Here is a 25643-nt window from a genome sequence, read left to right on the forward strand (position 1 = left end):
AATCTACTGTTGTGACCTTAAAATATTAATTCAGTACTATTTCCTTTTCGGATATTGGCAAAATTTATTTTTATCCTGCGCCAGCCAATATCCTATAACAGAAGAGACTCTTGTTCAGGGAAACAATTCTAAAGGGATACACAACATTCAATCCTATAATCTCGCCTTGTAGATTCAGTTAGCAGTTGTGACCTGAATCTCACTCAAGCAATAATATCTAATTCCTTCCCACAAAAAGGTTCTATTTCATAAGTGGTGGTTTGAATTCGTAATCAGGCATAAACTCAGGTATAAGGTACAAAACATGTTTATTGGAAAAACATAAAACATTTACAGTTAAGAAAATTCAAATACCCAATAGAACAAAACTCACTGTAAGTTAAGGTTCATACTAAATCACAACAATGAATTTGAGTAAGCTAAATCCTTCAATTACAAGAGGATAAGATTAAGTGTAAGCATAACACTACTAGGATATAATTCCTTTCACAAGTTATTCACAGAACACACATTGAACACTTCCATTAATACTCTATCAATAACCATCTTAATTCTAAATTCCATTAGTCAAGTGGAATTAGTAAATTCCACTACTCTCAATCAAAATACTGCCTATCAACAATTCTTCTTTGTTCCACGTGGTCTTAACTAATTCAATCAAATTCTCACTTAAAAGTTCTCTATTAGTGTCCTTGGTTTACAGTATACGCAAATTTCTTATTCTTCTATGCGATTTTTAACATAGAATGAAATTCTTTACATTACCGGATCCTTTCTGATTTCATGCCGCCATCTCATTTAGATCTGGATTACCATATTGTATAGTTATCGACCGTCTTTGCGCCTGGTAATGCACTTCGCTTTTCTTTGAATCATTTCCGGTCTGTGGCGTGCTGTCTACCACTCCGCAGGAAATTTCTCCATCCATACATGGATGTAATGCACATCCATGTATCAAGACACATGGATGTGCATTACACAACTGTCTGGAAAATTCTATGGAAGATTCTGCATTTCTACCTAATCAAGATAACCTGACACAGGAGTTGTGCTCACAGGACTTTGAAAGTCGACTGACATTCACTTTAACATTGTTCGAGTGGAATTGAATGCTACATGGCGTGGATGAATTTGTGGGGAGATGAAGCTACTTTAACCTGAACGGAGATGAATACCCACAATTACATATTATTGTAATAAATGTGCATCATTAATAGACAGTTCAAATGCTCATTTTCTGCAAAAAAAATAAGCTATCATCCCAGAAGTATTGAAAGGTCTGTAAAAAATCAGGATGCATCAAGCATACTCACTTTTATTTTTTATGTCACAGGGTAATCACACTAAAGACTGATTAACATGACTACCAGTTGTTTACACCTTTTTTTTAGTTCTTCCAATATAGTTTTTATAAAACAAAGGTTGGTCGATTGGTAGAGCCTCTGCTACTAATAGCTCAGTTAAGTAAGTTTGAGCGCGGTTAGTAGTTGGAAGGGGACCAATCGTTCGATGCTGTTGGCACACTCTCCCTCGATGAGTCTTTGGACTCCCTGGAGGTGTCAAATAATAATAATAATAAAACTTATTGTTAAAAACATAAAGTTTATAAGTAAGGCAGGATTTCAGAAAAATTCACGTCATTGTTGCCATAAGTTCAAATAGCAGGACATATATACTGAGAGAATCCTAAGTAGAAGAATTTAATTGATAGATGAGATTGTAAAATGATCTATAGGGAAGATTGTAATAACTTACCTCCATTTTAGAGAAGACATGTAAACAAGAATTGTTGGAACTAAACACTATACTTATAAAAAGTGCTTCCATTTCTTTCTTTATATAAAAACTGTGCATGAGTTATATAGAACAGAATTATCAGATAATTATAGATGTATCACCATTGTTACTAAATATTAGATGAAAATTGCTTCTTTATTAAAAATTTTTGTTACAACAGTGCTGAAATTAACCTTCAGCACTGTTGATGAAAGCACGTGGCGGTGAATTTGAGCTGTGCAGAAGGAAGTGATTTTTAATCGGTGAATAGTCCGCTTTTTCCCCGTTTTTCTACGTTTTTGAGTGCTAAATTGTTTCTCTGAATACGAGTGTACTTCAGTGGTTGTTTTTTGGAAGTTAGTTGCTGTCGCGATATAATATATTTTGGTACCGTCGGAATCGAACGCGTAACGGTGGAAGACAAAACGAAGCTAAGTTACTGTATTTAGTTATATTTCATTTTATTTAATTATATTTAGTACTTAAATGTTCTGATGTTTGTACTTTTTTTCCTCTTATTTATTAATTGAATAATTTAAAGATTAGGGTATAATTTGACAAAACACATCACAGATAAGTATGGCACCTGTGCGAAGAAAAATGGCGGCCAGTAATGAAGGTTCGCCATCGTTATCAAAGAACGGTAGCATAAAAGAAATGAGTCAGTGTACTAGCTGTGAAATGTACGCTTTGCGGAGTGCGGTCGGAGTGTGGTTAGATGATAATAAAGGATTGAATGTGTGTAGAAAATGTAGGGAGAATGCAGAATTGAAGTGTATTTCGGATTGTGAGTGTGATATTTTTGTCAACCTTCAGAATGAAGGAAACAGGGATATGACAAGAAACGGCAAGGTTGTACATGAAAATTGTGAGAGTGTGAATGATAGTATAAATGGTTTCTCAGAGAACAAAAAAGATGAGATAGATGCATTGAGTGAGATCGCATTGTTGAATAGTGCGATAGAAAGAGCAAAACAGCAGCTAGAGTGCATGAACAAAAGTAGACTGAATGAACCAACCAATAATAAAAGGTATGACAGGAAAAATAGACGTATGAATGTGAACATGAACAAAATGAAGGATAGAGTGCTGTATGGAGACTCGTTAGTACGAGGTGTGTTAGTAGAGGATTTGACAAAATCGTACCAACCTGGTGCAACCATAAAGGACGTAACTATGTCTATTAGAGAGCAAAAGGAAAGGATGAAAGAAATGATTGTTGTGGCAGGTACGAATGATTTGAAAGGAGATAAAATGGAAATGATAGAAGACCTGAATGAATTGTTTGAGGTAGCAAAAGAAAAGAGTGAGAGAGTTAGAATGATTAGTCTTTTGCCATGGTATGACAGTGAAATGTTTAAAAGGAGGGCTATAATTGCAAATGACTTTATGCGTGGGTTATGTATGACGAGTGGTGTGGAATTTGTGGATGTGTGGAGTGAGTTTGATGGGCGAAAGGATCTATATAAGATGGATGGCTTGCATTTGAATGGTTACGGTGTAAGAAGACTTGAGAAAGTGTTGCTGAATGTAGTGGATGTGCAAATTCAGGGAAACTAGATTTGTTAGGGGGGGGGGAGTAGAGATACAGTCCTTATGGAGGCAGTTGAATGTAAGAATGAATATAATATGCCAGAGCAAATAAGGACAACAAATCTGAGTGGGATAGTTAATATAAGGCATCAAGGTAGGGTTGGGGCTAATGGGGGTCTTAAATTCATGTACACTAATACTAGGAGTATTAGGAACAAGAAGGAAGAGTTTTTGGCCATGGTTGGCACTTCCAGACCACAAGTTATAGGTATTAGTGAAACATGGCTGACTGTAGATGATATAACTAGTGGGATTGAATGTGATGGGTATAGTGTGTTCAGGAATGACAGAGAGAATAAAATGGGGGGAGGAGTATTGTTGATGATAGCTGATGAGCTCCAACCAAGGAGAATAGAAGTTGAATTGCAGGATAGAGAAAAGAGCACATTTGAGGCCATTTGGTGTGAGATTGTGGCTAGCAGAACTAAATATACAATTGGGTGCTGCTATAGACCAGGTGATGGAAAAGATGGTGGTGACAGTATGCACAAGCAAATAGAAGAAATGGTTGGAAGGAGGGTGATTATTATGGGAGATTTCAACTATAGTCGCATTGATTGGAGTGAGGAGAGGACACACGGGAGGAAGGAACTGGATTTTATGCGGTTATTAAGGGATAACTATCTGCGACAGCATGTAATGGAAAATACTAGGGGTCAGAGAGTGCTTGACCTAGTAATTACATCTGAGGATTTGGCTGTAACAAATATGACCACATTGCCACGAATTGGTGAGAGTGATCATAGGGTCTTGACTTGGGAGGTGGCTAAAGGTGTAGAATTTTCAATTAAGACAGGGTACATGTGGAATTATCGGGCTGGAAAGTATGACAAGCTTAGGAGTTTGATTGGTTCAGTGCCATGGCATGTACAACTGCAAGGACTAGAAGTTGATAGTGCATGGGAGGTAGTTAAGAAGTGCTTGCATGAAGCAATGGCTGACTGTATACCTAGAGTCCGAATAATAAATCAAGTAGGGGTTAAATGGATGAATAACACCATTAAGCTTGAGTTGCAAAAAAAGAAACAACTATGGAGGGAATTTAAGGAGAAGGGTGACCGGCAGGCACATGAACGGTATAAAGCACAGGCCAGAAGGGTGACGAGTGTGGTAAGAAAAGCAAAAAAGGATTACGAAAGAACATTGGCCATGCTGGCTAAAGAGAATCCTAAACAGTTTTTTAGATATGTAGCAAGTAAAAGAAAAAATGTACATGGCAGATTGATTTTAAAGAATGCCGATGGTAGGGAGGTAACTGAATCAGTTGAGTTACTGAGTGAGCACTTTGCAAAAGTATATCATCTAGGTGGTGACATTGCAGAAACGAATAAACCAGTAGATTATACGGGAATTGTGGTTAATGAAGTGGAGGTGAGTAGTCTATTGCATAACCTCAATGTCAATACATCTGTGGGATTGGATGGTATACCAGCTCGTGTTATACGAGAAGCAGCTAAAGAATTGTCAGTACCCTTGACCATTTTGTTTAATTTGAGTCTCGGGTCTGGGATAGTCCCGAGCGGGTGGAAAGAGGGGAAAATAGTTCCACTGCATAAAGGTGGTTCCAAGACTGCTGTAGTAAATTACCGAACGATTAGCATATCAGGAATCATTGTCAAGGTCTTAGAGAAAATAGTCAAGAGGAAAATACAAGATTTGATAGAAGAAAATGGGATACTGTATCGGGGACAGCATGGTTTTGTGAAGGGTAGGTCATGCCTCAGTAACTTGCTCACGTATTATAACACAGTGACGGCTGAACTGGATAAGGGTAATGGGTTTACGGTGATTCTACTGGACCTTGCCAAGGCCTTTGACAGGATTCCACATGGAATTCTAATCAGTAAATTGCAACATATGGGAATGGACATAGGGTTGGTGAGATGGATAGGAGGGTGGTTGACGGAGAGATATCAGAGAGTGGTTTACTCGGGAGTAGAGTCCACAAGACGGCCTGTGACTAGTGGAGTGCCACAAGGATCTGTTCTTGGACCACTGCTGTTTAATTTGTTCATAAATGATATAGGAAATGATCTGAGAGGAACAGTTCATTTGTTTGCGGATGATGCGAAGTTGGGTAGGGCAATAGTGAATGCAGATGACGTCAAAATTTTGCAGGATGATTTGGATAGATTGGAGGTCTGGGCTAAGGAGAATGGATGTCAGTTTAATGTGGCAAAATGTAAGGTTATGCATTTTGGGGTGAAAAGATTGGCGGCAGTTTACTGCATTGGTGGAACCGTGCTCCAGGAAATTGATGAGGCACGAGATTTAGGAGTGTTGGTAGATGAGGAATTGAAATTTAGGGGACACATTGCAAAAGTGACCAAAACAGCTCATCAAATCACTTGGTTGCTGAAGAATACGATGACAAGCAGAGACAAGCAGGTTATTGTTCCTCTGTATCGAGCCTTGATAAGACCCCATCTAGACTACTGTGCTCAGATTTGGTCACCTAGGTTTCTTCTTGATGGGGAGGAGGTGGAGAGGATCCAGAGGCGAGTGACCAAGATGATAGCAGGTCTGTGGAATGAACCGTATGAGAACAGGTTGAGTATTTGTGGGTTGCAAAAATTGGTTGATAGGCAGAGGAGGGGAGATATGATTGAGACATTCAAATTACTGAAGGGTTTCTATAAAATTAATTCAGAAGATATTTTTGAGAACAGGGCTGGTTGTGGGAGGACTAGGGGACATCCATGGAAACTGGGCAAAAGTGTGGTTAGTAAAGGTGTTAGAGCTGGGTTCTTTACTTTTAGAGTAGTGAATGAGTGGAATGCGCTCCCTGAGTCTGTGGTGGATGCTGTGACAGTGAATGAGTTTAAGGCGAGGTATGATAGATACTGTATGAATGTCAAATAGTTGTGATGAATATGATTTGGGGCCTCCCTCGATGAGTCCAATGACTCCCTGGAGTTGCCCGTAATAATAGTAATAGTAATAATAATAAGATGTACTTCCTTTTCTGTGGCAAAGTAAATATTTCTGAAAGAAGACTAAAATTAATTTTCCATTATACCATCATGTAATCTTGTGCCTATTCCATCATCATCAAATTCCTGCCATGTACCCTCAAGGGGGTGTACAGGATATGATAGTACTACATGAAAAATTTACATCATTACTAACTCAGAAAAAAAAAAAAAATCAGCTAACGCCTTTTTATTCCCGTATACGGGGAGTAGGTGAGGCCATTTAGCCCTATCTAACTTTTGGAGACTGAGTGGGCAGTTCAATCTCCACTGGTACCAATCAGAGATAGATGGCCCAAGGCTATCACTAATTAAGCAGTCCGCAGTGAAGAGAGATGGCTCAAATGTGCCGCCATCTTGTGGTCCCTAACCCTAACCCTAACACAATATATTTAATGTCTGAAATAATGTGGGTTCTACGGTCGATTTTCTTGAGTTTACAGGACGAAAAACCCGAGTTTCCGGGAGGAAAAACCCGCTTGCCCGTGCCAGAGATCGACTAACTCGGGAACCGGTCAAAAAAAGGCTTAGAAAAATTTCCTCTAGTCGCCGACTAGACTCGAAACCAAGTCTTCCTTCGTGCGGCCAAGTGCCATGGTGTGCAAACGCCACATCCACTGAGCTACACAGGCTCTATCATTACTAACTTCCTATCTACAATTTTCCTCATGAAAGAAAATCAAGGAAGATGGGCTGGCAATTTGGGATTTAGCCTACCAAATTGTATTCTTATTGGCTTAAACCAAAATACAAAATGATGGTACGTATTCCAGGGAGTATATGATTGGAAATCATGATAAGGAATAATTATAGAGACAGTGATAATTGTTAAACTTATGTCATTATAAGTGTTCACACTTGTATTCAGTTGATATAATATGGAACTGCTTTTAATTTTGTTTTATTTCTATGATAATTGAATTTTTTCATCTTATGGAAGGGTGGGGAGAGTATGAGAGGGCATCCTTGGAAGTTGAGAATGAATACAGTGAAGAAGGTAGTGAGAACTAGATTTTTCTCTCGCAGAGATTAGTGTGATCAAAGACAAGAGACCACAGATGTGAAAGTTCTGAGAAAAATTAGGGGAGTGAGCTGATGGTATCAGTGGTCAAATTCATATTAAAAATGAAGATATTAGAAAGGAACTTGACATTGCGAATTATTGGAATGGATTGCCTTGAGAGGTTGTAAGTGCAGGTAATGTGAATAAATTCAAGAAAAGGTATGATATCTGGTGATATGTGGCCTCCCTTGATGAGTCCCTGACTCCCTGGAGGTCTCTCTTAATAATAATAATAAGCATTTTTGGATTGAGATTGCAGGATTTTTTTTCTCATTTAGAAAGTTTAACATTATCCATCACAGAGGGTGTACCAACTGTTTCCTCTTCCATAGCAACCAAAGCTCAACTTCTGCATTTATTTGTCAGTAGAAAGTGTTTAGTCAAACTATGTATTTTGTAATGATTTTGATTTGTGGATATAGATATATAATATTCAAATTTTTTTATAAGCATACTTGACTACTTTTGGTTATGTTTTTTAATGTATAGACAGTTATGTTAAATTTTTGTTGTGTACTGTTAGGTTCTTATCAGTGTAAAGCAGGATGGGCCTATAATAGAAAACCATCTTTAATCTTTAAGAGTGTAGTTGCAAAACATAGAGGGAAAAAGGTAAATAATTTCATATTATATTTACAAAATATATTACATTATGTAATAAAATTTTATTGTTTGTGTTTATTTATTTATTTTTAATTATTTATTTTTAGTCTTTTTATAATTTCATTGTTGTTGTTATTTTTTTTATATCGATGGTTTGAATTATTTTACATTATGTACATGCATATGGTATGTTTCAAATGTATGTATAAAAAATTCAGCACATTTCTAACAGCTTTAATTAAAAAAAAAAAGAGAAAAACTTCATATAAATACCCACATTAATATTACCTGTATTTGCGTATAATACAAGTGATCAGGACTCAACAAATTATGCAAAATCTTAATTGCCATGCAAAAAATCTACTAACCCAATGGCCTTATTTCTTTAATATGTCTCAACAAGTCAGTAGGAGTTTCATAACCTGATCAGCAGTGCTGCATCTCTCTTTTTAAAGTTAAAACGATTTTGTTTAAAATTTATTGTTATTAGGATCTCTTCAGCTGCATTCTGAATGAAGATGTTATAGAACAAATAAAATATTTCAGCTATTTAGGCAGTTTTTAGTGAAGATGGCAAGTTAAATCTGGAAATAGGTAACAGAATAAGTAAAGCAGGTATGGTGGGTAGCCAGCTGAATAATATATGGAATAACAGAGAAATTAGCTGAAACACCAAACTAGCAGTATACAAGACAGTGTTCAAACCAATTTTAAGTTATGGATCTGAGAGTTGGGTTAGAAATCGAGCACTTGATCAAAGACTAGAGAAAACAGATATGAGGGTTCTGAGAAAAATTAGGGGAGTGAGCCAGTGGCATCAATGGTCAGAATGATTTTAAGAAAGGAACTTGACATTGTTAGCATTCAATAATGTGTCAGCATAGCTAATCTAAGGTAGTATGGCCACTTGAATGGAATTGATGAGTAAAGTTGACCAAGCAGGTGTTTGATGCAAGATTGCAAGTGGAGATCCAGAAGAAGATGAAGATCTTGGTGGATTGATTCAGTCAGAAGTGCCAAGCACAAAATGTTAAATACAACAATATTGGAGTGCTTACAAATAATAGATTAATCTAGAGGAAAATGTTTCATAGGAGATTAATAATAATGTTAACTTAATCACGTAATGGTGTCATAAGTAACCTGAATATCCCTTGAGGATACATATCAGGAAATCGACGATGATGTTATTTTATTAAATAAAAAATATTCTATTTTGTTCAGTCTGCAGCAATTGCCAGCTGGCAAAATCTACTCACTGTGGGCAAGCATATTTAAAGAACCCTGCAAATGATTATAGAGTTACAGCTGTTTGAATTTTATAAAAGTCTTTTTTAAAAAAAATTTCAAAAAAGAGTTCTGTGACCAATTCATAGTCTTGGATACTTATTTATATGAAGTCTTTTTAAATTTGAAAAGACCACAGATGCACCTTCCTAAAAGTTATGATCTCTGATTCTGAAGTGGAGCTATGTCTAATTTAATGATTATTTTTTTAAATTCAAATAACCTTAGCACCATAGTCATTCAGTATCATATAAAGTTATAAGCTCCTGAAGTAGTGACCTCTGATTATGAAAAGCTGTGGAGTTATCTTGTTTGTTTTAATTTTTTTTTTAATTACAAACAAGCATTATAACATTCAGTATCTATCAAGTACCAAAAACAAACAATAAAAAAGACTCTTTATGCACTCTTAAAAGTTATGACTGCTAATTATAAATGGTTACTGACTATTTAAATGTTAAACATAATAATAAAAATAAAATAAACAACTACACCTTCAAATTTTTTTTTGTTTTTTATATTGCTCCCACCCACAAAATGTTATTTTTTGTAAATCTTTAGTACATTTTGTACTGTGGGTGGGCTAAGGATTTTTTTCTATTTTTATCAATTTGAGATTTTTGTTTTGTATTTTTCATTTATTTTTTGCATAGTCTGGCCCTGCTCTAGAGACCAAACATGGCGATTTTTCAAGCCACTTCAGGCCTCCAATAAGCTAGGTGGTAGTCTCACATCAGGCAATGACATTCATCTTCCACCTAAAGACAATCGCAAACATCCATGCCCATGGTTGGATTTGAACCAACAGCTTGTTGGTTCGAGAGCCTGTATGCTGACCACTTGGCCAACCAGGCCGGCAATTGTTCAATATTGGACACATATGAATTTTAATTTTTTATACTTGAAAAGACCTTACAATATGCCTTGAAATGTGCTGTTTTTTTGTGCACAGTTTTGAAACACTTTTTGTAGCTCACTTTAATCGTTTTTTTTTTTTTTTTTAATACAGTGACAGAAAATAGTGAGAGAGAAAAAATTTTAGGAAATCCAAGTTATTGCAAAATGCTTTGTGGTTGGGATTGTCATTAAAAAGTGACAGAAAGACTTGTAGAAGAATATTGCTGTAAACATCATTAAGATGCTAAAATGTTCTGGAGAATTAATCACTGATAGAATTAATGATGATTGATTCCTTTCTATAAGACTTTTAAAAGTAATTAGTGTACCAACTCTCCAACCAAAATGTGGAAAAGATCACCTTATCAAGTGTCACTCTTGACATGGATAGTTTATTGTCTTTAGGTAGTAGATGAATTTCATCATGTGGTATTAGAATACTGCTCTGTTTATTGAAGACTTGAGGCTTGAGAAAGTTTCGTGTTTGGTTTCTAGAGCAGGTTTTCTGGACTGTGTAAAAAAAACACAGAAAACTAATAAAATAAAAATTTCTTAACCAGCCCATGGTACAATGTACTATAGCTTTCAACCCTTTTGTGGATGGAAGACACATAAAAAAATTGCTTTGGAAACTTATGCAGCATTATTACTGATTAAAAATATTGAAGATTCCTTCTGTTTTGAATATATTCAGTACTAAAAATACAAAAAAGCTATTAAAAAATTAAAATTATATAATGGCAACTAGAGTACATGTTATTCAACTGAAACGTGCTGGTAAAAAATAATTTGGTGACTAAACTGCTGTATAATTCAGAAGGTTGAATTCTAGATTAATGGGGTAGAACTCTCGTTGTATTGGTCTACAAAAAAATAAAATAAATAATAACTAAATAAATGAAATGTATTATGTAAGAATTCCCCAAAGTTGGGTTTTATTCAAGTATATTTTAAGTTAATTCAAGTATACTTGAATTAAGAGAGAGAGAGAGAGAGACTAAGAAAAATCCTTGAAAAACAAGTATAATGAAGAACATACCATGTTCAGGCCAAAGTAAAATGGACTACCTGTATTGGGAAGGACTTATTACAGACAAACATTAATAAATCTTAGGCATACAACACAGATCCTCTACTGAAGTTTCTTTTGATCTTGAAGTAGCATTCATTGTTTTCTTTCACAATAGCTGTTATTATAACAAACTACCCTAAAATCCTGACCAAGACCTGTAGGCACAGTACTGTTCTAAAGAAAAGTAATTGTATTTATGTATATACAGTGAACTCTTACTGACTCTTCCCCACAAGTTTTTTAAAGAGCCTCCAAATCTCATTAATAAACCGCTTTTAAAAGTAGTTTATTGATGATATATGGAAGCTCTTTTGTTCTAGTTGGGATTCAAAGAACGTTTATGCGAGCTTTTCAGCGCTGGTGGCCTTATACATAGGTAGAATTCTTCTGTTTTTTTGTTTTTTTTTTAATGGAAACTGAGATGATTTTAATCCTGTAAAATAAACAAAATCGACCACAGAAGTTACACTTTAATAGATATAGTAGACTATACGGATTGGATTAACTACCCCATTGGAATATTTGTTAGGTTTTTTTATTCACGTTTTTGGTTAGTGGAAGAAGAAAATGCTTGCCACTTCATGGACACAGATGTAAGACTTGTATGCAAGCACACAAAATGAAGGTAAACAATACAGACTCTAGATATTCATTGATGAATGATGAACGTCCTATAGTTTTAATTGGTATGCTCTGTAGACTTAGTAAGGTGATGTTAAATATTGGCCTGACAGTCTCATGATAATTGTTTTCTATATTTTTGGTAGTTGGAGATAGTTGTACTTGGGGAGAGATATTGTGGAGCTGTGTCATGGTCAAAAGTAGTTTCCATGATCTAAATCAGGACTGTCCAAAGCACAGGCCGCATCTGGCCCACAATGCCATTTTGTGCGGCCTGCCTGTGTGTTTTGATTTTCACAAGCGAAAAAATAAAATAATCTGAATCAAATGTGTATTAGATATTTTAATTCTATCACTAATAGATAATCTCGATGTTGGTAATTTTATTTGGTGTTTTTACATCACTTATTTTGACACGTTTTACAAATATTAGATGTGTCAAAGAAGCGTTCTTATACTGTTTTGTTCCAACGTGCATGCTCTAGGTGCTCACGGGAAATGTGATTGCGCGATTAGTGTTATTCGTTTGTTCAGCTATCAAGGTTGTGTCGCTGCTGCTCACCAAATTACTAGATATGCATTGTGATGTGGCTCTCAGGTAAATATTTTTTTGTGATGCCGCCCACGGATTACCTAAGGTTGGACAGCCCTGATCTAAATAACCATCTGTAAGAAGGAAAATTGTTCTACTGAATCTAATTATATGCAACTCCTATGAATTGTAGGTATAGCAAATTGTGTGTGTGATTCACCCTTGTGCAAATGACATTTCTTCCAGTTTGGCCAAAGCAGGTCAGTTTTTAGGGACAGGAGAAACATTTAAAGATCACCTTATTATACCTTTAGAAGGCACCAGTTAAAACTGTGAGATATCCCCTCTGTTGCCTTCTTTTTGTGTGCTTGCATGGATGTATATGAAAATATGAAATGGCAAAATATTGATATAATGATAAATTTGATTACTTATATCTAGTCTAGCCATAAATACTGTTATAACTTGAACAGTGCATAAACCTTTAATCTATCAGTAAATCATTTACAGCTTTCAGCACATATAAATCACATGTTATGCATGTGGTTTGTATATGTATGCACATGGCAGCACTCAATCTGTGAAATGTCTCCCTTTTGCCTACACACACATGCCTGAAGCCCTGTGAGGCCAGATATTGATGGCGCACACAACATACAATAGAAATGCTGCCACTGCTCGCTCCAAATCCACCTTCAGGCTTGCCGTGCTGTAGTGTCGTTTCTTGCAGGCTTCTCTCTCTCAAGTGGTCCTCACCTTGTGTGTAGGGGCTGAGTCCTATTAGAAGGTCCATTGCTTACTGTGAAATAAGATGATGTTCAGGGGGTGTATCACAGGTTCCAGCATGGTGTCTTAATACTCCTTGGCAGAAGTTTTGATCCCTTTCTCACAGTAATGCAACTTGGATACCTCTGATATGTCATCCCCACCAAACCATCACTGACATGGGATGATGATACCTCTCTGAATCCTGGGTGCTATGGCATGTGCTATGCGACCATCCAGAACATATACCTATTGTTTTGCCGGAACGGCTCTTCAATAGTGAAAATCTTCTCATCTGTGAAGAGAAGTGTCTGTTGTTCATGTACTGCTGGAGAAGTGCCTTTGATTTTATCGCCCTCTATCTCATAAGTTGTGGTATTAGGAAGTGTCCAGTAGAACAGTGATAGGCTCTCCTCCACGTCATCAGGTAGTATATGTGACATTGTTCTCTGCAAAACATTCATCTCTCATGACATCACTTTCTGAATTCTCACAGGATTATGGCAGAGGTCGCAAGCTGTTGCATCCTGATGCAGCATGGTTGACCTCTTCTTTAGCGATCAGACATATCTTCTGTATTGTTATAACGTTAATAATCAGATACGCAAACATCCTACTGATCCTGAGTGTGTTTAGCATGTTGAAAATAATAGGTGGCTGCATTCCAACCTTGTGAAGTGCTATTACAGCTATATAGTTCTCATAATCTCTCTACTGATAAACACATGAAAGTTGGCTGCACACAGAACCACTAACAGAACTGCATTCTTGAAATTCTGTAGGCAGTGCAGGGATGTGCTGAAGTTGTAACAGTAATTTATGGCAAGACTGTAATTCCAGGCATTTCTTATACAACATGTGTGATAATCACTGTCTAAATATCCACGCTAGATTATGTAGGGTTATATGAAGCTGGGTACTTGCCTCTGACAGGCCATTGAACCTAATTCATTAAGAGGAAAGGTAATATAGATATTTTATATTCAAATATTTTCTTATTTTCATCCAAGGACAATGAAACACAAGTAGGAAATGATATCTCTAATCCTGAGGTTGTGAGGTGGCTTATGAAGACACAGTTTGACAGAAATGTTGTTACTCAGTTTGATGTTCAGGTGAGAAATTCAGAATTAATACCAATTAACTTGTAATATCAAATAATTCTTAATTTCATATAATCTCTCTGTATATTAAAAGTTTTGTTTTTAGTATTTGATACCACGTTGATAGTTTAAGATGGATATAATGTCATGCATTATACTTGTACATGGTTTATGAATATAATTTATTTCATTTCTCTTGAAAATGACAATGCAACTTATATATTTTATTTATAACCTATAATTCAACATTTTTGTAAGAGCCTCCTTAGCTCATTTTGTCAATGATGTCCTTTGGTTGGAAAAAGGTTTGAATCCAATGTAGGACATGAAGAACCTTTATCAGGGCTTTTAAAATAAAGGTGAGTTAGCCATTCTCATATAGAGGTGGCAGAGTTTTTCATCATGCCAAAAAAAAAAACAGTCAGAAGAACATGCAATTTACAGACATAGCAGAGAGTGCAGATCGGTTTGATCACCCTGTCATAAGCAGTTAGCAGGTTTAGAAGCCAAGTTACTTGCCTGTGACAGGTCCTCAAGCCCAACCAAAGGGAAGATGGGAATTCAGCATTTTAAATACTTTATAATATTTTGAGGTCTTAAAATAACAGCCTCAACTTCTAGCATGCATAATTTATATGAATTAGGTAACAAATGCAAGTCCAAAGTCAGTTGATGTATAGAATTTCTGAACTTAAGAACATCTTAAGAACCGTACCGACAACTGAGTAAAGACCAGACCAAATATGATATTGCTGTCCTGACTGGCCAAGTGTCTCCAAACCAACAGGCTTCTGGTTTGAATCTCACCATGGTTGTTTGTAAATGTCTTTCACAAGAGATGAATTTTATCACTCAGTATGAGATGTTCCACATTTGGTCTCTATAATAGTGTCCCCAGATTAGATTATAAATGAAGAATAAAAATAAATAAATCCTAGCCTACCTGTGGTACTGATGTTCTATAGGTTTCTAACGTTTTGTGGGTGAGAGTTACATTAAAATAAATACATAAATGAAATAATAAAAAATAGTCCAGTTCTCTCAGTCGGTTATCCATAGTTGGTACCATCTAAATGGTTGACAGTTAATGTTTTTTTTTTCAAGGGAAGAACCAACTTTTAAAGGAACTATCCTACTTCTTTACATTGAGAATATTTTTAACAAAAATCATGATCATTCTCACTAAGGAGAACTAAGACTGTCTTCAAAATTCTATAATAGATTACCTTCATTCTAGAAATTTATCATTCTTTTTTTTTTATATCAAAAGGCCTAGATTTCATTATTTTCATGTTGCTGTTTAAAATTGTAATATAATGTTTTTCATCATCATTGTCAAATTCCTGACATGTACCCTCAAGGGGTGTACTGGATATGATAGTACTACACGAAAAACTTACATCATTACTAACCTCCTATCTACAATTTTCTTCCAAATCAATCTGCTACCTGTCAAAACTCCAACCTTATCAGATCTTATATTTCTGTCTTCTAAGGCACTTTTTATTGCATCAATCCACCTATATCTTTGGTCTTCCTCTGGGTCTTTTTCCTGGCAGAGAACAAACACTTGTTTTGCTAATCTTTCCTCTCCCATTCTGTTTCAGTGACCATACCACCTGAGATTAGCTCTGCTAACACATTCCTTTATACTAACAATGTCAAGTTCCTTCCTAATATCCTAGTTTTTAAATATGATATTGCCACTGATGCCATCTGTTCATGCCCCTAATCTTTCTCAGGACTCTCATATCTGTGGTCTATTTCTGTGTTTTATTTCTAACCCAATTCTCAGATCCATAAATTATAATTTGTTTGAACACTGTCTTGTATACAGCTAATTTAGTGTTTTGACTAATTTCTCTTTTATTCCATATAAGTTTATTCAGTTGACTTCCCAACCATAGCATTTTTGTTGATTCTGTTGTCTGTTTCCATATTTAATTTATCATCTTCACTAAAAATTGTGCCTAATTAGCTGAAATGTTTTACTTGTTTTATAGGTTCTCCATTCATGATGCAGTTCAATGTTTCTGCCTATTTTCATTATCTTGTAATTGCTGATTTTCATACCAAATCTATTACAACAGTTACTATATTTACTCAAATATAACTTGCCCATGTGTAAATCTTGCACCCTTGATTTTACTTCATGAAAAGAGAAATTAAAAAGTTTCTCAATATAGTTCACACATGAAAAATAGTTTAAAACTTTAAGAAATAGATAGTGAATGTTGTTATGGCAGTTTGAGATATTTTGGAATTCTGTTGAAGAAAATCAGCATTTCAACTCAATAGCAACAATGCTTCTGTAATTAAATTAATTATTTATGGCAAAATTATGTCCAAAGCTCTCAAAATCCAGTTGCACAACAGTTCTAAGGATAGTCTATCTTTCGCTTAAGATCTTTGTTATATTCCCATGATTTATCAACTATTTGTCGTAAAGTAAAAATCTGATCCTGACATCCTCTATTTGCCCAGAATCCAGCTTGTTCTTCACCAATCTTCTCTTCCACAATCCTTCTCAACCATTTCTCAAGTATACTTGCATAAATCTTACCAGGAAAGAAATACTTCTGTAATTCTCACATTCAGTTTTATTTCCCTTTTTATATATGGATACTATGAGAACTCTACTCCAATCATCTGGAACTTGTCCCTGAATATCACCTGCTCCAGCTGCCTTTCAACATTTCAGGCTTTTGATGGCTTTTTCTACTTCAAATATGGATATGTATTCCTGATTGCATGCCAATTGAGTGTTTTTTTACCACTGTGCTGTCACTGCTTGTTTCATTTAGCAATTTTTCGAAGTGATTACTCCATACATCAAGGATATCTTTTTTTCTCCAGTTTTTATATTCCCTTTATCATCCCTAATTCCTTTTACAGCACTCTTTCCTCCATTTCTGAGCTTTTTCAACAGCCTCCAGAATGTTTTCCTACTTCCCTGATTTTATTTTCTATGTTCTTGCCAAAGTCTTCCCATGACTTTTGTTTACTTAGTTTTACATAGTGTATTTAGCTTTCTTACAAGAGCACAAACTGACTTATTTGCCAGGAACTTTTAATATGCTTTCTTTTTTTTTTCCTTTACTGCCTCTTTAACTTCTTGTGTCCACCATGGAATTCTTATTTTTCTATCCTTGCAGACAACCTCACCACATGCCTCTCTGGCTGAATCAATCAATTTTTTCTTCAGGGCTTGCGATTGAATCTGCAAGGTTTGGTTCCTGTTCTCAAACTCTCATTTTTTCTTGAATAATGTTTGTGTATTTTGGTCTATAGTTCACACCTGAGAGCTGCTCAACTTTTATTCGCTTTAAAACTTTCTTACGTGTTCTTCTTTTCAATATGAGATTCAATTTTATCTTGTTCAAGACTAAATGGTGATTACTTCCAATTTTTAATCCTCTGCACACTCTGGTGTCCTGCACCAATGAGAAAACATCACTATCAACAATAACATAGTCAGTGAGACTTTTCTTATTCCTTGCCTTTTCTCTCCATGTGAATTTGTGCACATTTTTATGTTGGAACATTGTGTTAGTAATAACCATTCCGTGTCCTGAGCAAAAATCAACAGGTGTTTGCCGTTATTATTGGCTTTGCTCTTTTCTCCAAATTTTCCCAAAATATTTTTGTATGTCTGACAATCATTTCCTACTCTTCTATTTAGATTCCCAACAAGGACCAACGTTTCATTTTTCATTGTGTCAGTTACTTTCTCTAAAGCTTCAAAAAATTCCTCCACTTCTACCTTAATAGAACCATAGTCACAAATAAGTCTCATTGTCCAGTTCCCCATTCTGATATTTGCCCACATCACTCTACTTGATATTGCTTGCCATTCAAGAAGATTAGCCTCTTATTTAGTGTTGAATACTATAGCTACTCCTTCTTTTCCATGATTGTTATTGCCTATATATATCATTTTATATTTATTGTTCAGAATGATCTCACCAGTTTTTGTCTTTATTGTTTCAATTCACCTCTATTAGGTAGATCTGGTACTTATCCATTCCCTCAGCTAGCTCCATTTCTTTGCCATTCAGGCTTCTTATGTTGATAGTACCGATCTTGAACTCTGGTGATGTTGAGTTGGGGTATGTTTCAGGATTTGTTCTAGTAGCTGACTTTTTTGCTCTTTGCCCTGGTTTCCTGGCGAAAACAGTGGGAGTGTGGGGCTTGTTTAACTGGGCGATGCCCCAGTCGGCATGAAATTCTGTCATGTTGTACCGTCATTTGATATTTTGGTTTAACCCAATAAGAATACAATTTTGTCAGCTAATCCTCATTCATTCAGCTTCCAGGTAGATACCTATCAGGGTGCACCACGAGAAGGTGAGGATTGGACATTAAGTCAGAAGCCCTGGTCGGTTTTCCTCATTCCTTTAAAGGCTATGTGGAGGTCTCCTCTCAGTTATACAGCTTTGACCCTTAAACATCCCTATAATGTTTTTAGGAAACTTCATTTTGACTTACCTTGTTCTCTTTATCCCGTAATGGATGCTTTTCACAAAAGTTTTTTTTTTTTTCTTTCAAAATAGACATTGTTCACTCTATAGCACTATCAATATAATAACTCTCACAATAACAAACCAACTCACTATAGAAAACTACCAGAAGTCCTGACTTCTGGTAGTTTTCTATAGCCTCATAGGCTGAATGTTTTTCTACAGGAAATTTGTTATAATGAACTATTTTTGTGGTCCTAGAGGTTTACTGTAGTGAGAGTTCATTGTATTTGTTATGCTCAGTATCATCAGTTTTGAAACTAGTAATCACTTGGTTTGTATATCTTGTATATTAGTATATCTTGCTTATAATATTTCACACTTAGAAAACTTTGATTTAAACTGAAATAGCTTAAGAGGTAACATATTGGCTTTTTCTAAAAACAAAATTATGATATCATAATTTTCTTTTTTCACATAGGAAGTCATATTTGATCATATTTTCAGTCATCTTGGTATCAATACAGTAGGACATGTATCTCATCCCATAGTGCTTACAGAAGCAGTGTGTAATCCAAGTTACCTAAGACAGTGTAAGTTTGTTTATTTATAAATTTTTAAAGTAAATTTTTCAGACTGTAAGACAGTTGTTTAAATCTTAAAAGCTTGGTGGTGTTTGCAGTAGTAAAAATTAATATTTGTGTAGGCCCCCTAGACTGTTTTTGTTCTTGCCATGCTTTATTTTAATTGCAATCCAAGTAATTAACGGTTAAATTATTTAGATATGTGTGTGGGTTGTTTATTATGGCTAATTAGATTGAAAGAAACTACTGTTGATTTAATTAATAGGACTTCTTCATCCCCCTTATCAGGGGAATTCTTCATGTTGCAGGTACAAATAGAAGAAAAAAGCCATTCAGAGAAATAGATAAAGATTGAATTGTAGTTGTTCAATTTTACTTTATGCATGCTGTCATGCCTGAGCTTAAATATGTGCTTACTCTCCTTTACAGTAACTGAATCATTGCTGAATAATAATTAGAGAGTTAAACTAGATTTATACTCAGATGGGCAGGTTAATCATAATTTCCATTGATTCCAATATTTTTCTTGGTTTTATAGTATAATTTGAAAGAGGAACTTGAAAGTATTGTTAAAGGTAGTGAAAGAAAAGAGTGACAGAGTTAGAATGGTGAGTCTGTTGGCACGGTAAACAGAGAGGAGTTTAGAAGGAGGGCCATAATCGCAAATGACATTATGCGCAGGTTATGCAGACGGTGTGGTGTGGAATGAGTTTGATGGGCGAAAGGATTTATACAAGATGGATGGCCTGCATTTGAATGGATTTGGTGTGCAGAGACAGGAAAAAGTGTTGCTGAATGAAGTGAAAATTGATGTGCAGAACCAGGGAAACTAGAACTACCAAGGAGGGAGGGAAGTGGATATGCTGACATCAGTGAGACAGTTGAGTGTAAGAATGTATATAATGTACCCGAGCCAGTACTAAGGACAAAAAATCAGAATTGGATAGTTAGAATAACGCATCAAGATAGGGGTGGGACAAAGGGACCACTGCATTTCATGTATACTAATGCCAGGAGTATTAGGAACAAGAAGGAAGAATTTTTGGCCTTGATTGGCTCTTCCTGGCCACAGGTTATTGGCATTAATGAAACATGGCTGATGGAAGATGATATAGTTAGTGGGATAGAATGTGTAGGTTATAGTGTGTTTAGGAGGGACAGAGAGAATAAAATGGGAGGAGGGGTGTTATTGATGATAGCTGATGAACTGCAGCCAAGGAGAATTGAAGTTGTATTGCAGGATAGTGAAAAGAGCTCATTTGAGGCTATTTGGTGTGAGATTGAGACTGGCAGAACAAAATATACAGTTGGGTGTTACTATAGACCAGGTGATGGAATAGATGGTGGAGATAGTATGCATAAACAAATTGATGAAATGAGTGGAAGGAGGATAATTATTATGGGGGATTTCAACTATGGTAACATTGATTGGAAGGAGGAAAGGACACATGTGAGGAAGGAAATGGACTTTATTCAATTATTAAGGGATAACTATCTGAGACAGCATGTAATTGAAAATATTAGGGGTGTAAGAGTGCTTGACCTGGTAATAGCATCTGAGAATTTGACTATAATGAATATGACCATGTTGCCACCTATTGGTCAGAGTAATCATAAGGTCTTGACCTGGGAGGTGGCTAAAGGTGTGGAATTTTCGATTAAGACAGGGTATATGTGGAATTACCGTGCTGGCAAGTATGACAAGCTTAGGAGATTGCTTGGATCAGTGCCATAGCATGTACAACTGCAAGGGCTGGATGTCGATAGAGCATGGGAAGTGGTCAAGGAGCATTTACAGGAGGTTATGGCTGATTGTATACCTAGGGTCCAAATAGTAAAACAAGTAGGTGTTAAATGGATGAATAACTACATTAAGCTTGAGCTCCAAAAAAAGAAACAACTGTGGAGGGAATTTAAAGAAAGAGGTGACCTGCAGGCACACAAACTGTATAAAGTGCAGGCTAGAAGGGTAACGGGTGTGGTAAAAAAAGCAAAAGCAGATTATGAAAGGAAACTAGCTATGCAAGCTAAAGAGAATCCCAAACAGTTCTTTCAATATGCTACAAGCAAGAAAAAAAAACTGTACATGGCAGAATGATTTTAAGGGATGACGATGGTAAGGAGGTCACTGAATCAGTCGATATAGTGGAGTTACTGAGTGAGCACTTTGCAAAAGTATATCATCCAGGTGGTGACATTGGAAAAATGAAGGAACCATTAGTTTATATGGGAATTGTGATGAATGAAGTGGAGGTGAATAGTCTATTATAGAACCTTAATATCAATACATCTGTGGGATTGGATGGTATACCGGCATGGGTCTTGCGTGAAGCAGCTAAAGAATTATCAGTGCCCTTGACCATGTTGTTTAATCTGAGTTTCGGGTCTGGTTTAGTCCCAAAGGTATGGAAAGAGGGGAAAATAGTTCCACTGCATAAAGGAGGATCCAAGACTACGGTTGCAAATTACCAACCGATCAGCATATCAGGAGTCGTTGTCAAGGTCTTGGAGAAAGTAGTCAAGGGAAAAATACAGGAATGGATTGATGAAAATGAGATACTGTATGGGGACAGCATGGCTTTGTGAAGGGTAGATCATGCCTCAGTAACTTGCTCAAGTTTTATAACACGGTGATGGCTTAACTGGATAAGGGTAATGGGTTTACAGTGATACTGCTGGACCTGGCTGAGGCATTTGACAGGATACCACATAGAATTCTAATCCATAAAGTACATATGGGAATGGATATAGGGTTGGTGAGATAGATGGGTGGGTGGTTGATGGAGAGATATCAAAGATAGTTTATTCAGGAGTAGAGTCCAAAAGACGGCCTGTGACTAGTGGTGTGCCGCAGGGTTCTGTTCTTGGACCACTGCTGTTTAATTTGTTCATTAACAATATAGGGAAGGATCTAAGAGGATCATTTCTTTTTTCGTTGATGATGCAAAGTTGGGTGGGGCAATAGTGAATGCAGAGGATGTCAAAATCTTGCAGGACGGCTTGGATAGATTGGAGTTCTGGACTAAGGAGAATGGATGTCAATTTAATGTGACAAAATGTAAGGTTATGCATTTTGGGCTGAAAAGATTAGCAGCAGTATACCACATTGGTTGAACTGTACTCCAGGAGATTGATGAAGCCAGGGACTTGGGAGTGTTGGTGGATAGGGAGATGAAGTTTAGGGGGCACATTGCAAAAGTAGCTAAATCAGCTCATCAACTCACTTGGTTGTCGAAAAATATCTTGACGAGCAGAGACAAGCAAGTTATTGTACCTCTGTACCGAGCCTTGATAAGACCTCATCTTGACTACTGTGCCCAGATTTGGTCACCGATGGGGAGGAGGTGGAGATAATCCAGAGGCGAGTGACTAAGATGATAGTAGGTCTATGGAATGAACCATATGAGAACAGGTTGAAGATTTGCGGGTTGCAGAAATTAGTTGATAGGCAGGAAAGAGGAGATATGATTTAGACATTCAAATTGCTAAAGGGTTTCCATAGGATTAATTCAGAGGATATTTTTGAGATCAGGACTGGTGGTGGGAGAACTAGGGGCCTATGGAAGCTGGGCAAGAGTGTGGTTAGCAGGGGTGTTAGAGCTAGGTTCTTTACTTTTAGACTGGTGAATGAGTGGAATAAGCTGCCAGAGTCTGTTGTGGGTGCTATGACAGTGAGTGAGTTCAAGGCAAGGTATGATAGATACTGTGAGAATGTCGTATAGTTGTGTGGACATGATGTTTAGGGCCTTGATGAATCTAAGGACTCCCTGGAGTCGCCCGTAATAATAGTAATAATAATAGTGATAGTAATATTTGTACAGAATTTCCTAAGTTGTTCCATGTAATGTAATTTGTGTACTGCAGACTACTTCTCATTTGGCTCAGCAGAAGATAATACTCTTCAGGATAAAGTTGTAGCACTGTATTTCATAAGTTATATCTCAAATATATTCTTTCTAATACATCTGAAACGTATAATGTTTCAAAAAAATCTTCTGTATACTGTTCTGTGCTTTTGTTTTTGTTTTTTCATAACATGGTACACTACACACTATGGACAGGAAACATCTTGATATGTTAGGGAAGGGATTATGTTTTGACTTTGCAGATAAAAGCAAGGCTCATTTGATTATTAGATTAGAGATGTGAATGTAGATTGATTAGAGATGTGAATGTGGTTTGCTACCTCATTCAGCAAAGTAGATATGGGGGGTGAGGGTCAAATCAGAAATACAATCACACTTCTTTTCAGATGGGGATCCATGCTTTTATATGTGAAGCCATATCATAGCTCCCTGAAGTATGTCTACTGTTTATAATACAAATATTATTGTCAGTACTATGTATAAGCACAAGCCACAGATCAGGATAATAGAAGAACACAACAGCTATGTACTGTGTATATGTTATGTGAGAGGCAGTACTGTGGCTTTATCCTTCATTCATTTATTTTATTTAATCCTCTCTAATATCACTCTGAGCTCTTTAACTTCCTCTCCCTAAACATTGATCTTCTCCAGTCCTGCTTCCCTAACAGTAAAATCATTCTCCTAGGAGATTTTAATATTTATAACATCAACAGGTGCCCTTCCTTCTCCAGTTGCACAGACCAAGTAGGAAGAGATGCTGAGACATTTACCATCAGTAATGACCTTACACAAATTGTTCACATTCTTACCAAAATACCAGATAACCCTAACCACTCCTAAAACACCTTAGATCCTTTCCTCACTAATGACCTTTCCAAGTACTATGTGAATATAGTGGGTCCCATAGGTAATGCAGACCATAATCTCATGCTTGTCCCCCGCCCCCATGGAACAAAGTCCACACAGCCACTCTCAAACAAGAATATCCTCGTATTATAACACTGTCAAGTGGAATGACATCCATGACTTTTGTGTCTTATTCCCCTAGTTGAACTATTGTTTTTGTCCTTCCAATCCAAACACATCATTGAAGTAATCCCTACCAGCATGGAAACATACATTCCCCACATTACTCTGAATTGCTGCTTCCTAACTATGCCTTGGTTCTTCCAAAAAGGTGTGCCAAAGCTGTACAAGGAAAAAATCAAACATTCCACAACTGGAAAACAGATTGAAAGAGCAGAAACAGGAAACTTGCATGCTGTCCAAATGGCAGCTACTCCTTTTGATCTTTCACCAAAGCAGTTAGTTGTAATTTTTGTCCAAACTTCTCCTACCCCTGTCACATTCATATAGCTCTTTTGCATCATCACCCACAGAAAAAGCCAATCTCCTGGCTTCACACTTTGCATCCAATGCATGCATAATGAATCATGGTAAATGACCCAGCTATTTCAGATGCACAGTACTCAGTGCTGTTCTGTCCTTTTGCCAGAAAGAGATCAGAAGAATATTGTCCAAATTAGACCCTAAAAAGTCTCCTGGTCATGATAGCATTCCTCCAATTGTCCTGAAGGTTTGTGCATCAGAACCGACTCCTGTCCTGTGTCACCTATTAATGTTTTTTTACTCCACTGGTATCTACCCCAAAGGCTGGAAGTTGGCCTCTGTTCAACCCTTTCCCAAGAAGGATGACAAATCGTTACCATCAAACTAATTCCCAGTCTTTTACTCTCACCTCAGTCATGTCTAAAATAACGAGAATCATCATTACTCAACTCCTATGCTACCTTGAAGATACCCAGCAAATAAATGACTGCCAGTATGGATTCTGTCCTCTGCTGACCAACAGGAGATGTACTCACGTATGTCACCCATCTCTGGACAAATGCTATAGAGAAGTTTTGTGAATCTCATGTGGTTGCACTTGATATCTCCAAAGCTTTTGACCAGATCTGACACAAAGGCCTATATTAAAGAAACTTCCATCATTTGTTCTGTCCTAAACTTTTACAATTGAATTACCAGCTTTCCGACTGGATGCACGCTATGGGGGTTGGTGGATGGTTACTTATTCTCTCATCATTTGGTAAATGCTGGAGTTCCACACAGTTCTGTTCTCTCACCAACCCTCTAACCCTCTTCCTTATTAATATCTATGACTGACTTCAGTTGACTACTAACCCAGTACACAGTTTTGCATATAACAGCACATTGCACTCCTCACTTACATAACACAAATCATCTCGGTGTGTACAACATCAAATCTCCCTCTCATTCTCCAATGAAGTTCAAATTACCTCATCAATTTCAGTACTAGCAAACCCAGTTCTGCATATTTCCCACAAAAAAAGAACCATTTATTTGCAGTATTTTTGCTTTCAACTCAAATCTCTAAACAAGATGAGATTTCTCTTCTTAGAACCACCCTAACATCTAGCCTCTT

At 36.5% G+C, this 25643-nt stretch overlaps 1 protein-coding gene across 3 annotated transcripts in view; it reads left to right on the forward strand.

Annotated features, from left to right (window-relative positions):
- Positions 1-25643, forward strand: part of Arp5 (Actin-related protein 5) — a 172185-nt gene that overhangs the window by 19106 nt on the left and 127436 nt on the right. For all 3 annotated transcript variants that reach the window (XM_090404574.1, XM_090404575.1, XM_090404576.1), the window contains exons 3-5: positions 7928-8016; positions 14192-14296; positions 19226-19337. In XM_090404574.1, the coding sequence (XP_090260700.1) occupies positions 7928-8016; positions 14192-14296; positions 19226-19337 (306 nt within the window). The remainder of the gene's footprint in view (positions 1-7927; positions 8017-14191; positions 14297-19225; positions 19338-25643) is intronic.

This window comes from Typopeltis vanoorti, chromosome 15, assembly GCF_054136105.1.
Source record: "Typopeltis vanoorti isolate ZY-2024b chromosome 15, IOZ_Tvanoo_1.0, whole genome shotgun sequence".
Taxonomy (NCBI): Eukaryota; Metazoa; Arthropoda; class Arachnida; order Uropygi; family Thelyphonidae; genus Typopeltis; species Typopeltis vanoorti.